At 38.4% G+C, this 18,274-nt stretch overlaps 1 protein-coding gene across 1 annotated transcript; it reads right to left on the minus strand.

Annotated features, from left to right (window-relative positions):
* Nucleotides 1–8,192: 8,192 nt before the first annotated feature.
* Nucleotides 8,193–8,873, minus strand: LOC148581178 (uncharacterized). Its single transcript, XM_088492324.1, has one exon. It carries the CDS (start codon nucleotides 8,871–8,873, stop codon nucleotides 8,193–8,195), a length of 681 nt encoding a protein of 226 aa, XP_088348450.1.
* Between the last annotated feature and the right edge of the window lie 9,401 nt (nucleotides 8,874–18,274).

Consider the following 18,274-nt stretch of genomic DNA (forward strand, 5'->3'; position numbering starts at 1 on the left):
TAGGGAACAAGAAGAGCAAGGGCGTGAACTGACAGAACTGAAGCGCCATAAGCTATCTCTTGAAGGGCCAAGCACTCCACAGACTAAAGACGCATCTACCTCCCAAAGCAAAGGTTGTTGAGTCCTAACTCTGTGATAACCTTTTATCTATTTTAAGAGTATATGAGTATTAGAATTAGAGTCATTTGTCTTTATGTCTTTAGTTTCTTTTCTTTTATTGCTAAGTGTCTGATTTTATGCCTAATTTATATTATCTCCATTAAATAATAAATAAAGATTAGAGTTTATGCCTTAAAGTTATGAACATCCTATGAATCCATCACCTTTCTTAAATGAAAAATGTTTTAATTACAAAAGGACAAGAAGTACAGGGTTTCGAATTTATCCTTGAAACTAGTTTAATTATTTTGATGTGGTGACAATACTTTTTGTTTTCTAAATGAATGCTTGAACAGTGCATATGTCTTTTGATATTGTGGTTTATGAATGTTAAATATGTTGGCTCTTGAAAGAATGATGAAAAGAAGAAATGTTATTGATAATATGAAAAATTATAAAATTGATTCTTGAAGCAAGAAAAAGCAGTGAATACAAAAGCTTGCAAAAAAAATGGCGAAAAAACAAAAGGAAAGAAAAAGAAAAAGCAAGAAGAAAAAGCCAAAAGCTCTTTAAACCAAAAGGCAAGAGCAAAAAGCCAATAGCCCTTAAAACCAAAAGGCAAGGGTAATAAAAAGGATCCAAGGCTTTGAGCATCAGTGGATAGGAGAGCCTAAAGGAATAAAATCCTAGCCTAAGCGGCTAAACCAAGCTGTCCCTAACCATGTGCTTGTGGCGTGAAGGTGTCAAGTGAAAACTTGAGACTGAGCGGTTAAAGTCGAGGTCCAAAGCAAAAATAGAGTGTGCTTAAGAACCCTGGACACCTCTAATTGGGGACTCTAGCAAAGCTGAGTCACAATCTGAAAAGGTTCACCCAGTTATGTGTCTGTGGCATTTATGTATCCGGTGGTAATACTGGAAAAGAAAGTGCTTAGGGCCACGGCAAAGACTCATAAAGTAGCTGTGTTCAAGAATCAACATATGGAACTAGGAGAATCAATAACACTATCTGAATACTAAGTTCCTATAGATGCCAATCATTCTGAACTTCAAAGGATAAAGTGAGATGCCAAAACTATTCAAAAGGCAAAAAGCTACAAGTCCCGCTCATCTGATTGGAGCTAAGTTTCATTGATATTTTAGAATTCATAGTATATTCTCTTCTTTTTATCCTATTTTATTTTCAGTTGCTTGGGGACAAGACACAATTTAAGTTTGGTGTTGTGATGAGCGGATAATTTATACGCTTTTTGGCATTGTTTTTACATAGTTTTCAGTATGATTTAGTTAGTTTTTAGTATATTTTTATTATTTTTTAAATAAAAATCATATTTCTAGACTTTACTATGAGTTTGTGTGTTTTTCTATGATTTCAGGTAATTTCTGGCTGAAATTGAGGGACCTGAGCAAAATCTGATTCAGAGGCTGAAAGAGCACTGCAGATGCTGTTGGATTTTGACCTCCCTGCACTCGAGATGGATTTTCTGGAGCTACAGGAGTCCAAATGGCACGCTCTCAATTGAATTGGAAAGTAGACATCCAGGGCTGTCCAGCAATATAAAATAGTCCATACTTTGCTCGAGTTTAGACGATGCAAACTGGCGTTCAACGCCAGTTCTCTGCCCTATTCTAGTGTTAAACGCCAGAAACCGGTTACAAGTTGGAGTTAAACGCCCAAAACAGGTTACAACCTGAAGTTTAACTCCAGAAACAGCCTAAGCACGTGTAAAGCTCAAGTCTCAGCCCCAGCACACACCAAGTGGGCCCCGGAAGTGGATTTCTGCACTATCTATCATAGTTTACTCATTTTCTGTAAACCTAGGTTACTAGTTTAGTATTTAAACAACTTTTAGAGATTTATTTTCTATCTAATGATATTTTAGATCTGAACTTTGTACTCTTTGACGGCATGAGTCTCTAAACTCCATTGTTGGGGGTGAGGAGCTCTGCTGTGTCTCGATGAATTAATGCAATTATTTCTGTTTTCTATTCAAACACGCTTGTTTCTATCTAAGATGTTCATTCGCACTTCAATATGATGGATGTGATGATCCGTAACATTCATCACCATTCTCAACCTATGAACGCGTGACTGACAACCACCTCCGTTCTACTTTCGATTGAATGAGTATCTCTTAGATTCCTTAATCAGAATCTTCGTGGTATAAGCTAGAATCCATTGGCAGCATTCTTGAGAATCCGGAAAGTCTAAACCTTGTCTGTGGTATTCCAAGTAGGATTTAGGGATTGAATGACTGTGACGAGCTTCAAACTCACAAGGGTTGGGCGTAGTGACAGACGCAAAAGGATCAATGGATCCTATTCCAGCATGAGTGAGAACCGACAGATGATTAGCCGTGCGGTGACAGTGCACCTAGACCATTTTCACTGAGAGGACGGATGGTAGCCATTGACAACGGTGATCCACCAACACACAGCTTGCCATGGGAAGAACCTTGCGTGCGTGAAGAAGAAGATAGGGGAAAAGCAGAGATTCAGAAGACAAAGCATCTCCAAAACTCCAACACATTCTCCATTACTGCATACAAGTACTATTTAATTTATGCTTTTTACTCTTCATAAATATAATCACTCTTATTATTGATCTCCTGGCTAAGAATTACAAAATAACCATAGCTTGCTTCAAGCCGACAATCTCCGTGGGATCGACCCTTACTCACGTAAGGTATTACTTGGACGACGCAGTGCACTTGCTGGTTAGTTGTGCGGAATTGCAAGAATGTGATTGTGATTTCGTGCACCAGTAGTCCACTCTAGTCTTCTCTAGTCATACTTTCTAAAACTTTGTTCTTCATCTAACCAATCAACAATTATTTAATACACCAATGCAAACATCTTGAGGTCTTTTCAAGGTTGTAATGGGGCTAAGGTAAGGGTGAGGATATATGTATCGCCAAGTGAGCTATAAATTGAATCCTTGATTAGTCTATGTTCTCACCTAACATATACATACTCTATATAACTCTAAAATTATGCCTAGCTACCCAAATTTCCCATTTTTGTATCACATACTCATGTACCAAATTTTCTTTTAATTTTATCACATATGCATTGATCTTAAATTTAACATTGGGGTAATTTTGTCCCCTTATTCACTTACTTACTTAATTATATGGATATTTTTGGTTTTTTTTTTTTATATATGAAAGCAGACATAACATATCAATGCACATGAGTTTTTTTAATTTTTCTAGTCTCATATGAGTATGCACCCAAAATTCCAAAATTTTGTCAATGAAATACAGTACCATTTCATCAACCCAAGTTTTCACAGTTTCCCACACTTAATTGATACACAATCTCTAACTTAAGCTAACCAAAGATTCATTTGGGGTAATTAATTGTTTTTTCGCTTAAGGCTAGTGATGTGATAAAATATAGAACAAATGGGGATTAAAAGGCTCAAGGTGGCTAACAAAGGTAATTGAAAGGGTAGGCTATTTGGGATAAGTGAGCTCATAATAAACGATTGCCTCAATCATATATATGCATGCAAATACACTAAACAATGGACATATAGAATGGAATAAAGCAAAGATTGCAATCATAGAGAGGAAAACACATAAGAATAAAATATTATGGTTAAATAGTGTAACCATGTAATCAAGCTCAAATCTCACAGGTTGTGTTCTTTGCTATAATTCATGTTCCAAATACAATCTTCAAACAAATTTAACACAAAATTTTAATTCGAATTAGTGAAAATTTTCAAAAATAGGGTCTTAAAAAGAAACTTATTATTTTTCAACCAAATCGAACATACATGCAAACACTTATTATTATGCAATCTATCCTATCTAACAAAAGAAAGAAAAAATATAACCTATTGGTGTTAAGAAAAAGCAATTACCTCTGGAAGTCAGGTACTGACCGAATTAGAGTTATCGAATTGCATTAAATAGAAAACCAAATTAAAACATGAGAATTCATAAACCAAAACTAGAATGCTAAGACAAATAAAAGTAGAAGAGAAACTAAATTAAAGGAACATTGAACCTGGAATTGAGAAGAAATAAACCTAAAACTAAGAGAAATCCTAAATCCTAAAACCTAAGAGGGAGGAGAGAGTCACTCTCTCTAGAAACTACATCTAAAACCTAAAAATTATGAAAAGTGAATAATGAGAAGTTGTCTTGAGTCTCTGCTTGTCCCCTGAATTTAGTCTGCGTTTCTGGGCCGAAAACTGGGTCCAAACTCAACCCAAAATCGCCCCCAGCATTTTCTGCAATTTTTGTAGGTCGCGCATGTCACGCGTACGCGTCAGTCACGCGTAGGCATCGCTGGTCATCTTTGCGTGTCACGCGTACAAGTCAGGCACGCACACGCATCGCCGTGCAAACTCCAATTCACGCGTACGCGTCAGGTACGCGCACACATCACTGTAAATTTTTCTAAATCGCGCGCACGCGTGAGCCATGCGTGCGCATCGATGCTTGCTGGTTATCTCCTCAGTTTCTTGTGTTCCTTCCATTTTTGCAAGCTTCCTCTCCATCCTCTAAACCATTTCTGCCCTATAAAGCCTGAAACAATTAACACACGGATCACGACATTGAATGGTATAAAGGAGAATTAAAATACACAAATTCAAGGCTTAGGAAGCAAGTTTTTAATCTCAGAACAAAATCTGGGAAGGAATTGTAAAATCATGCAAATCCTATGAATAAGTGAGTAAAGAGTTGATAAAAACCACTCAAATTAGCACAGGATAAACCACAAAATAGTGATTTATCACCTACTGTGCATTTTAGGCGAGGACTCAACGATATGGGAGTTGACGATATAAGTTGTAACCATTAATGTCCAATATTTTTATTCAGAAGGATAATTTTTCTGATCGGCCTCTTGGTAACTAATCTGCAGTTTATATGGCGGCCGTATATGGGAGTGGGGGTTCTAGATGTCCTCGATGCCCATATGGTTATCTGCTCCATGCAGTCACCACTAGTGTCATTCGAGTGCATAGAATGACACCCGACAGACCGAGTGCGACGACAGTTTGGGTTGCAACAACTTCCACTAGGCCCGGCTTTCGACATTGGTCATGATCATTGCAAGCGATTGATAGGAGCACAAAACCATGACTGGGCACAGATTTATAGTCAATGGGTTAATAGGTGGAGATTTGACCGCTATAACACATTGCAGTTAGGCGAGGAGATTATTGACTTTCATCTTCTCCGAGTGTACTACGAGTGGTACACGCAGCAGTATGGGATTCACCTGCGACCGTCAGATAGAGTTGCAGGCGAAGAGGGTGGCGTCGATGAAGCACAGCAGCAACAGGAAGAACCAGCTGGTCCACAGCAGCAAGTCCCGCCTCATGAGCAGCAGTTCCAGGTATTATTATTAATTAATAGTATTTTTATTATTAATGTTTTAAAGTATAATTAATTATTATTGTTTAGTTTTATCTATTATCATTAATTACTAGTAATTATAATTAATTGTTAATTAGGATCTAGCATACGAGCACCACTATCAGGTCCCGGCATATGACCTCCAGTATCAGATGCCGGCATATGCGCAGCAGTTTCAGGATCCGGCATATGTCCAGCAGTTTCAGGATCCGGCATATGCCCAGTAGTTTCAGGATCCGACTCAGTAGTGGCCGGCATATCAGCAGCAGGCACCATATATACCGGTACCACAGCCACCTCATGCACCTGAGCCGTACATACCACAACTGGTAATTCCAGCCGAGGGTCACTTTAGTTCGTTGGGTGGATCTGACACCATCAGCTTCTCTCAGGTCCTGAGAGATACAGATTATTTATTTCCGATGCAACTGCAGGAAGGGTCTGCTCCATCTCAGCAGTCTGGTGGTCGTCGCGCCACTTCAGGTCATGCCAGTGACTTTGACTTTGATCAGTCGACGGGTCAGGTAGATCCGCCCGGTCCTTCCGCACCACCACATTCCCAGTTGTTTGATTTGAATGAGTACCCACAGCAGGAAGAGGGAGATTTGGGATACTGGTGCATGAAATTGTGATTACACTTTTCACAATTCTGCACAACTAACCAGCAAGTGCACTGGGTCGTCCAAGTAATACCTTACGTGAGTAAGGGTCGATCCCACGGAGATTGTCGACTTGAAGCAATCTATGGTTATATTGTAAATCTTAGTCAGGAGATTAATGATAAGAGTGATTCTATTTATGAAAAATAAATAACATGAAATAAATAGTACTTGTAATTCAGTAATTAGAAACAGGCTGAGGTTCCGGAGATGCTCTGTTATCTGAATCTCTGCTTTCCTACTATCTTCTTCTCCAAACACGTATGGCTTCCTTCAATGGCAAGCTTTATGATCCTCTCGAATGAAAAATACCAGGTACGATCTCTGCACGGCTAATCAACTATCGGATTTCTCGTCTCGGATGAAAAATACCATGTACAGCTACCGCACGGCTAATCATCTGTCGGTTCCCACTAGCGTCGGAATAGGACCCTTGTCCTTTTGCACACTGTCACTGCGCCCAACATTCGCAGGTTTGAAGCTCATCATAGTCATCCCTTCCCAGATCCTACTCGGAATACCACAGACAGGATTTAGACTTTTCGGATCCCAGGAATGCTGCCAATTGATTCTAGCCTATACCACGAAGGTTCTAACCTCCGGACTCGGTCCGTGGATTAGAAACCCAAGAGATACGCACTCAAGCTGTCGCCCAATAACTACGTTGAGCTCATATAGAATGGGAGTGGTTGTCAGGCACGCGTTCATAGGTTGAGGATAATGATAAGTGTCACGGATCATCATATTCTCTATATTGAAGTACGAGTGAGTATCTTAGAATAGAATCAAGCGTGATTGAATAGAAAACAATAGTAATTGCATTAATCCATTGAAACACAGCAGAGCTCCTCACCCCCACCTATGGGGTTTAGAGACTCATACCATAGAAGATACAATATGAAGTGTAAAATGTCATAAGGTACAAAGTAAATCTCTAAAAGTAGTTCTTATACTAAACTAGTAACTTAGGTTTTCAGAAAATGAGTAACTAAGTGCAGATAGTGCAGAAATCCACTTCTGAGACCCACTTGGTGTGTGTCTGGGCTGAGCTTTCAAGCTTTCACGTGCATATGCCAAGGTTGGAGTTAAACGCCACCCTGGGTGCCAAAATGGGCGTTTAACGCCAAGAATTGTGCCAGTTCTGGTATTTTACGCCAGAAAGTTTTAGGCTGGCTTTGAATGTCAGTTTGGGCCATCAAATCTCGAGAAAAGTATGGACTATGATATATTTCTGGAAAGCCCAAGATGTCTACTTTCCAACTCAATTGAGAGCACACCAATTGGGCTTTTTTAGCTCCAGAAAATCCACTTTGAGTGCAAGAGGGTCAGAATCTAACAGCATCTGCAGTCCTTTTTCAGCCTCTGAATCAGATTTTTGCTCAGGTCCCTCAATTTCAGCCAGAAAATACCTAAAATTATAGAAAAATACAGAAACTCATAGTAAATTCCAGGAATGTGATTTTTTCATAAAAACAAATAGAAATATAATAAAAACTGACTAAAACATACTAAAAACTACCTAAAAATAATGCCAAAAAGGGTATAAATTATCCGCTCATCAGATACGACTTACAGCACTGGTATGATATTGGTGGAGCAAGTGCGCCTGAGATAAGTGGTGCGAGCATGACAGATTTTGGTGGTCCTGACGCTGGTAGTGGGATGGATGCAGGTGTGTCGCAGGGTCATCCGTATAACTTACGGACACAGACTGCGCCTCTGGACAAATACACCCCATCCTTGGATTCGAAGAAGGCGCCGAAGAAGTAGTCTGTTGCAGTTGATCTTGTATTCAGTGTTGTATTCAGATTTGTATCAGTTTCGTATGTTATATTTAGATGATTCTGTTCAGTATTATCATTATGACATATTTAGCTTTGTTCTCGTATAACTCTATTTCAATCGAAATGTTTGTTCTCTAAAAAATTAAATAACGAGGTTAAAAGCTTTATTTATTATAAATTATTAACTAGGTTAAAGTAAATGACGAGGATACAAAAAAAAGTAACATATAATTGTGAAGTTGGTCATAACAAAGTTACATTGAAAACCTTAACCACTAATCACCTCCAGCGGAGCTTGGACTTGCGCACTGAGGGCATCGGCTACGACTATGTCCCTCGCGTCCACATATAGTGCACTGGCGAGGACTACGCATATCCCGCAAATCCATCTCACTCAAGTAGCGGGTTGACTTTGGTCTTCTTTTTGTCACGTGCCTCAATGTCCAGTTGGCGATCACCTTCGTGCCTTTGTATCTATCCCACGCAGATGGGTCACCCATCGGAACAAACTCGCCTCTATACACCTTGCAAATTTTAGACATCTTGTACACATCGTGCACGTACACTTGCCAATCAAGACTCTGGTTGGCGCAACATACAAGCACGTGGCGACATGGAAGTTGCTCGACCTGGAAATGACCAAAGTCGCAGTGTCGTTGTGCAAGGTTAACAGTGTAAATAGTACCATCTTGCATTTCACAAACCTCAAACATCTCGTTGCGCCTGTCGAACCGGTTGACCACAATGTTTCCTGCACGTCGGAAGCTTTCTTCAACTCTCTTCGTTGAAAATTCTGAATACGTGAATCCGTTGCAGAGTCGCTCATGAGCCTCGGTACTCTTCCGAGTGAACAACCCATTCAGCTGGTAGAAAGTTGACCGGACAAGGGCAGTCACAGGAAGGTTGCGTGCACCCTTCAGGACAGAATTTATGCACTCTACCAAGTTTGTCGTCATATGTCCCCAACTATGACCACCATCGAATGCAAACACCCATCTCTCAACACCGATCTCATCGCACCATTGAGTATATGTCTCACCCCGCTCTTTAAGCCTTTGGTAGTTTTTGTTGTACTCCTACTCCGTCCTAGAATAGCCTGTTGAACAAACCATTTAATCATAAGCAGATGCCACAAATTTACTATGAATAGAACCATAATAGCGAGTTAAAATACCTGTGTTCACCACGAGTTTATGCAAATATGGAGCCTTGAACCTCCTTAAGAAGTTGGACCCGATGTGCCTGATGCAGTACATATGCCATGCCCTTGGTGGTGACCATGCAACATTACTGCGAGCTATTGCAGCGTCGATGGAAGTATGGCGGTCAGAAATAATACCCACACCATCAATGGTAACCACATATCTCCACAAATTGGTTAGGAAAAACTCTCATGCATCTGCTGTCTCACCCTCGACAATCGCAAATACAATAGGCACAATGTTTTGATTCCTATCTTGTGCAACCGCTACCAGAAGTACACCTTTATATTTTCCATACAGGTGCGTGTCATCAACCTACACCAGTAGCTTACAGTGTCTGAATGCTACAATACACGGATAGAAGATCCAAAAAATGCGGTGCAGAACTCTTATACCTTGAACCTCCTCACACTCACGGTAAACGGGGAGTGTTTTAATTTGAACATGAGACCTTGGCATCTTCAATGTCATTGCTTTCAACCATACTGGCAGAGTCTGGTAAGAAACTTCCCAATCACCAAAAACTTTTGCGACAGCTTTCTGCTTTGCCAACCAAGCTTTGCGGTAACTCACAGTGTAGTTGAACCTGCCTTGAACTTCTACAATAACAGACTTCACCTTTATCGAGGGGTCTGCTTCGACCAACGGCCTAATGGCATCCTCAATTGTGTCTGAGTCTAACTTGGCATGATCTTGTGAAATCGTGCCCATGGTGCATGTGTGCTTGCCATTGTATCTCCTGATCTCCCAACAAGTTTTTTTTCGAATCAAGCTAGCTCGGGTAAGGCAGTCGCACTGTGCACCATACCCCTTGCATTTCGCATAGAATGTCTGTGGCTCAGACTCATACACAATGTAATCAACTCCTCTAATGATGGTGTAGCTTTTGATCACAGATATCACCGAATCTCTCGATCCAAATTCTATTCCGACACTAAACTCGCCATCTTCTGCCGCAATGTTGCCTTCACCTACGACATGCGCACCACCATCAGTCAGACAAGGCAAATAAAATAAGAACTATAGAAAACTAGAGTTAATAATCATAACATACCCGTATTCACATACTCAAGAAATTTCGGGGCATGCATGGCTTTGAGATCTAAAGTCCGCATAAAAGGCGGAACACCAAATGGTTGTTGGCTTACAATCGCATTTGCTTTATTTTGAACTGCCGGACTGCCTGCCAAGTCTTTGTCATCGTTTTTGTCATCGACTTCATAGTTAGCTGCGAATTCCTCTTCGCTGTCATTATTCTCTTCTTCCCAATCTATATCCCCGAGCTCATCAACATTGACCTCGTCGCCGACCATACCCATCCCCGACTACTGTTCAAACTCAACGTACAGCTCTATCATCGACCCGTGAGATCGGGTTTATTGATAAATATACAACATCTGTTGCATACTGGCATCGTCAGTGATGGGCATTATTTGAAACTGTATTAATCCACCAAATACTTGCACAGGACTTCTGTATAAAAGGTTGCTCGCCCTTTTCAAAATGTGGCTTTGAATGTTATTACAAAGCCCATTTTGCAACTCGACAAAACTCATGGTACATGGAATAGCAAATGACAACAGACATTCACAAACAAAAGTCACTCCTTCATGTGTGTTTGGTATAACTTCACCGTTATAATATACTCGCAAATTCGCAATATTTTCCATAACTTCAACCTCACCTAAACCGATTTTTTTGACACACCTAACTGCCAAAAAAACTAAAAACTAGAACATATGTATAAGAAAGAAGAGTATGATGAGTAGAAGTGGAGTGAGGCCATTTGGGCGAGGCTTGCTTCGTATTTATAGGCAGGCCTCTTCATTAAAATATTTTTCTCACAAAACGCAACCTGCATTTTTTATTTTTCAAAAAATTAATCTGACACCACAAAAAACGCAGCCTGCGTTTTGTATTTCCCAAAAAAAAAGCTGACATATAGCAGAAAACGCAAGCTGCGTTTTGTTATTACGAAAAAAATAAAACCCATCACAAAACGCAGGCCGCATTTGGTTTTAAACAAAATAAAAAAATTTTTGAAAAGCAAAACGCAGCCCACGTTTGTTCCCGTTCCTGAGAAAAAAAAAAAAAACAAAACCAAGCCAAAAGTAAAACGTTGCTTACGTTTTAAATCTGACACCATAGCAGGGAAAAATTTGTCCATATGTCCATTACTTTGAACAACACCAATTTTTGTTCCATAACAAAAAAAATGAGCCTAAGAGTGTTGCCTATAAATACGAAGCCGGTAGCATTCGAAGGTCTTCACTCCACTTCTACTCCTCCTATTCCTCTTTCTTGCATATACATTTTTTTTGGCAGTTAGTTGTGTAAAAAAAGTCGAGTTAAGTGAGGTTGAAGTTATGGAAGGTATTACCAACTGGCGAGTGTATTATAACGGTGAGATTATATCAAACACACACGAATGAGTGACTTTTGTTTGTGAATTTTCGTTGTTATTTGCTATTCCATGCACCATGAGTTTTGTAGAGTTGCAAAATGGTCTTTGTGATAACATCCAAAGTCATATTTCGAAAAAGGTGAGCAAAATTTTATATAGGAATCCTGTACAAGTATTTGGTGGGCTGATACAGTTTCAAATAATGCCCATCACTAATGACGCAAGTATGCAGCAGATGTTCCTTATTTATCAACAAATTCGATTTCACGTGCCGATGATAAAGCTGTACATTGAGCTCGAACAACATTCTGGGCTGGACGCGGTTGGTGAGTAGGTCAATCTTGATGAGTTTGGGGATATAAATTGGGAAGAAGATAACAACGACAATAAAGAGGAGTTCGAAGCTAACTATGAAGTTGATGACGAAAATGATGACGGAGACTTGACAGGCAATCCGACGGTGCAAAATGAAGTGGATGCAATTGTAAGCCGGCACCCCTTTGGTGTTTTGTCTTTTATACAGACTCTGGATCTTGAAGCCATGCATGCCTCGGTATTTCCTGAGTATGTGAATATGGGTATGTTATGATTATTAATTCAAATTACCACTAGTGTGTATTTTATTTGCCTTGTCTGACTGATGGTGGTGCGCATGTCGTAGGTGAAGGCAACGTTGCGGCGGAAGATGGTGAATTTAGTGTCGGAATGGAATTTGGCTCTAGAGAGTCGGTGATATCTGCAATCAAAATCTACACTATCTCTAGAGGAGTTGATTACACTGTGTTTGAGTCTGAGCCATAGATAGTCTATGCGAAATACAAGGGTTATGGTACTGGGTGCGATTGTCTTATCCGAGCTAGCTTGTTCGAAAGAAAGCTTATTGGGAGATCAGGAGATACAATGGCAAACACACGTGCACCATGGCACGATTTCACAAGATCATGCCAAGTTGGACTCAGACACAATTGCAGATGCTATTAGGCCGTTGATCGAAGCAGACACGTCGATAAAGGTGAAGTCTATTATTGCAGAAGTTCAATCCAGGTTTAACTACACTGTTAGTTATTGCAAGGCTTGGTTGGAAAAGCAGAAATCTATCGCAAAAGTTTTCGGTGATTAGGAAGTTTCTTACCAGACTCTACCAGTATGGTTGAAAGCAATGACTGCAAAGATACCAAGGTCTCGTGTTCAAATAAAGACGCTCCCCGTTTACCGTGAGAGGGAGGAGGTTCCAGGTGTAAGAGTTCTCCATCGCGTTTTTTGGGGCTTCTATCCGTGTATAGTAGCATTCAAACACTGCAAGCCACTGATGCAGGTTGATGGCACACACCTATACAGAAAATATAAAGGTCCACTTCTAATTACCGTTGCACAAGATGGAAACCAAAACATTGTGCCCATTGCATTTGCGATAGTCGAGGGTGAAACGGTAGACATGTGAGAGGTTTTTCTGACCAATTTGCAGAGATATGTTGTTACTATTGATGGCGTGGGCATTATTTCTAACCGCCATACCTCCATCGACGCAGCAATAGATCGCATTAATGGTGCGTGGTCACCACCAAAAGCGTGGCACATGTTCTGCATTAGGCACATCGGGTCCAACTTCTTAAGGAGGTTCAAGGCTCCGTATTTGCATAAACTCGTGGTTAACATAGGTATTTGATTTCGCTATTGTGGTCTTATTCATAGTAATTTCATGGCATTTGCTTATGATTAAATGGTTTGTCCAACAGGCTATTCTAGGACAGAACAGGAGTACAACAAAAACTATCAACGGCTTAAAGAGTGGGACGAGGCATATATTCAATGGTGCGATGAGATCGGTGTTCAGAGATGGGTGTTGGCATTCGACAGGGGTCATCGTTGGGGACATATGACGACAAACTTGGTAAAGTGCATAAATTCTGTCCTGAAGGGTGCACGTAACCTGCCTGTGACTGTCATTATTAGGTCTACTTTCTATCGGCTAATGAATTGTTTACTTGGATGAGCGCCGAGACTCATGATCATTAAAAAGAATACCGTCGCGCAAGTAGAACCCCAACATTGACGAGCTGATCGCAGGGAATAGGCGCCAGGAACGGCATACGCTCCCAAACACAGACAAATAGTAGTATGAGTGGCTTATACATCTCTTTACAGTTGAATCGTGATGCACAACACAATGATCTATATAAATGTATGAGACTGGCTGCCTCCCAACTGTATACTGAAATCCGAGGAAAATTCTGAAGTAGAGGCAGAAACTCTGTGTTCAATGAAGTGGTCGACTTATCTGGAAACACAACCATTCCGAACACGCAGAAACTGTTAGCACAGGCGTACCACTCAATAGATTCCTGTGTGTCACATGGCTGCATCGTCGGACCCATGCAAGATTAACTTTACCCAATACGTGATCTTGCAGACCGAGCTCCCGACCGAAACACGCGATGCAGTTCTCCACGAAAAACTAGTGACTGCTATCTGATCTACCCGTAACGGGTTCCCCATTAACCGGGAGGCCAAGAAAATATGTCACATCTTCCTGCGTCACTGTCACTTCACTGACTGGAAGATGAAATGTGTGGATTTTCGGCCTCCATCGTTCCACCAAGGCACTCAAGAGTGCAGAATGGCCTATCATTTCGCCTACTAGCAAAACGTGCTAAAACTCAGTAAGTGCTAATGACGCTGCAGCTACCTCGTTAAAGGTCTTTGGCGGATCTAATTTTCTAGATAACAAATTCCTAATAACCTGCAAAAAAAAAATACAATAATTATTAATATTGCTTCATAACTGAAACAATACTTACTCCCATAAACCGAAAACATTGATAATAACAATAACAATAATATATTATTATTATTATTATTATTATTATTATTATTATTATTATTATTATTATTATTATTATTATTATTATTATTATTATTACAACATTACTCATGATAGTAATTATTATAACAAGGTTATTAATAATAATAATAAAAACAACGCAAATAATAATAATAATAATAATAATAATAATAATTATTATTATTATTATTATTAAACACTCATCTTTATTTTAATTAACTATACAGTATTGTTATTATCATAACCGTTAATAATAAATTATCAAGAATTAATAAAAATTGTTAAACAATATTCTTTAATTTAATTTATTACACAAAATTGTTAATCACATAAAAATTAATAATAAATTATTAAAAAATAATAAAAAATTTCTAAATAGTGTTATTTATTATAATTTATTACACGTTATTGTTATTATCATAAAAATTAATAATAAATTATTAAAAAATAATAAAAAATTATTAAAAATAATACAAAAATTAGTAAACAGTATTATTTATTATTAGAAAATAATAATAATTTATTATTATTGTCTTCTACAGTATTTTACAAAATTAACAATATACTAATCATGATAAATTTTTTTTAGACTTAATCTTAATACTAATAACAATAACAATGTCACCAATAATAACAATAATAATAGCAATAACAGATTAAAGGACTCATACAAGACTTATTCCAGACCTTATTCCTTCGCATGCTTCTAAGGCTCGAACTCGTCACTAAGTACGAGAGCTCTAATGTCATGTCAAACCTGAAAGCGGATGCGAGAAAGATGTCAAAAATCTGCTTAGGGTCAGGACTTTATCTTCTTGCCCTGCTTGCCACCCGTCTGAAAGCCTGATTCACAGCTCTCTAAATCATTCCGAAATAAGTTTGGGGTAGGGGTCTAGCTCAGCTCTAAGCCTAGGATAGGACCACCTTGTCAAGGAACCAACTTCTTTCTATTTGAGTATAATGAGAACGGAGTAACAACATAATAATAATAATAATAATAATAATAATAATAATAATAATAATAATAATAATAATAATAATAATAATAATAATAATAATAATAAAATTACTAGTTAAAACATAAATACATAGAATACAAATAAATATATTTATTTATTAATCATAAAATTAAAAAAAATTACTTATCCATTGAGAATGATCCAGATATTTAATAATGTGTTCTTCCGGTTTGGTAAAATCACGAATTATTTTTTCTTCGTCTCTCAAACCCTAACCCTTCATTGTATACTTCTTCTTCTCCCACACTTACTTCTTCAGTAACGTTTGTTTTTCACAGCATGCTTCCTCACTATTGCTTTCACTCTTGCTTCCTGCATTTTGGCTTTTATAAACCGAATTCACCACCCTTCACAGCACGTGTCGCGCATGCAGCTAGGGAGGCTGCCAATCGCAACTTGCAATTTGCGCTACACGCCTGACAAACGCAACCTGCGTTTTGGCGTACCCAATGCTGGTCAATAGCTGCTCATGCCTGCATGCAGGGGACAACGGGGCACGTTTTGAAACTTGGTTGCCCTACCCTGCCAATCGCAGGCTGCGTTTTGCAGCATGCTTCACTTTCTTGGTCTTCGTCCCACCCAAAACGTAGGTTACGTTTTGTGGTTTCTGACAATAGTAGCTCCACATTTGTGCATAACATGCCATGCATCCATTTTCAGCATTTCACCATTTTTTATCCATTTACAAATTAATTTTTGTTGTATACTTCGTTCCTAATTTCCTGTGTTCTTTTCTTCTTTATTGTTTTGTGTGTTGCTTTTCTTGCAGGATAGCATGAAAAAGAATTCCTGACCAAAAAAGGAAAAAAAAAAAAGGGAAAAGAATGGCTTTGTGCTTTGAATGGTGATGATGGTCTAGGGCTCTGACATGATTGTTTATTTTGGGAGAAAATAAAACATTGAAATGCTTGATAAGGGGATATTAAATTCAAGATTTTTAATTTGGAGAATAATTTGTAAAAGATTATGTGAATATAAGGAGTAAATACCCGATTCGATCCCTGTCTATTCCAAAATAGGACAAGGCGACTCCTATCAAAAAAATAGATCCGTTCTGGTCTTTGTTTGTGTCTTTCGTGAGAAATGGTCATCTTTCCTCATCAAACTTATTGGAAGAGACCTACGTGGCACTTAACGTTACTGATGTGGATGTTAAGTCTCCTTAAGTAACATGTTAATGAATGGGCAATGGTCAAGGGTAGATTTATCCCTCTTTATCCACCAAAAACGACGTTTCACATGCTATACTGAATCAAAAGGGTGACTCATCTGTCATCTCTGCTAAAATCTCTCACTTCACAACATCATTTTTGGTAGATAAAGGAGGAAAATTAACCTTTGACCATTACTCATAGGAGACAAATCGACCTTTTTACCGTTGCTCACATGGAGACAAATCGATCCCTGAACATTGTCCATTTGCCAGCATGTCACTTAAGGGAGACTCAGCGTCCACGTTAGCAACATTAAGTGCCATATATAACTCTTTCGTTAAGTTTAGTGAGGGGAGATGACGATGGAACCGCCCTAACTCAAAATGGACATGGATAGGGATCGGAACGGGTCTATTTTTTCAACAGGGGTCATTTTGTCCTATTTTGGAATGGATAGAAATCAAATCGGGTGTTTACTCTAAATATAAGTCGATACAACGGTAAATAAGACATGACAAAACATAGTTTCAGTAAAATGAAATAGATATATTATTTTTTTACAACTTCATGGAATAAAGTGTCACCATAATAAAAGCAGAATATATAGTTTAATAATAGATACCACCAAAAAAACTGATGATGTGTTTTTGGTGTTACAAAGACTTGAAACCAAGTCATTAAAAAGGGAGAGTCTAATCACTCTAAGTGGTACTGTTTGGCCTGTTAATATTAATAGAGTAAAGTATTATTTTTGTCTCTAACATTTGGGATAAATTTCAAAGTTATCCCAAACGTTTTGATCATCTTAGTTAAGTCCTTAACGTTTTAAAATCATTTTAATGTTGTCCTGCCATTAGTGGTCTATTAACAGAATTGACAGTAGGACAGCATTGACACAATTTTGAAAATTAGGATTCAACTAGGAGGAAAATGTTGGGGATAAAAATGAAACATTACCCTTAGAAGATTTTCAAGATTTTCACTCATACTTATGGTAAAAATATATAATTTATACTTTATTGTATATATACCATGCTTTTTTTTCTTTCTTGAAAGTTTATCTACTAATCATTCTACAAGCATTCCATGATAAGTAAAAATCTTGAATTCATAATGTAATTCATTCCGTTTAAATTTAGTTTCATTTTATTTGATTTGGTAATTCTTCTAAGAGTAATATATCATTTTTATCCCAATATTTTTGTCCTATTTAAATTCCTGACATTTCAAAACCATCTCAATGTTGTCCTATCGTCAACTTTGTTATTAGATCATTAACAACAAAACCACATTCAGACAACTTTAAAACGTTAAGGACTTAAATAAAACAATTTAAAGATTAGGAATAATTTTGGGACTTATCCAAATACAAATGATACTTTACTTAATAGTAATATCTAGATAGCATCTCAATGAATTAATATTTGGTTACAAATCTTGCACGATTTGCGAACAAGAATATATAAAAGAAAAAGTATGAGGAGCCAATATATGTATTGTATAATGCATACAAGTACAAGTCTGTTCCAAGTCTGTTCTAACTGGCCTTGTCATCCGCACAGTCCACCGCCCAACACCACGTTCCTCTCGTTTGGTCGATCTTTGCGACAACCCAGACGTCCAGTAAGGACAGTGCACAGTCGGTGTGTGCCTTCTTCCCGATGTCGATATCGCAAGATGAAGGTGTTTCAAGTGTGCTTCCTCATTCACGCACATCACCTAGCTGAAGTTCCTTA

The sequence above is a fragment of the Arachis ipaensis genome, chromosome B10 (assembly GCF_059453495.1).
Source record: "Arachis ipaensis isolate K30076 ecotype BB chromosome B10, ASM5945349v1, whole genome shotgun sequence".
Classification (NCBI taxonomy): Eukaryota; Viridiplantae; Streptophyta; class Magnoliopsida; order Fabales; family Fabaceae; genus Arachis; species Arachis ipaensis.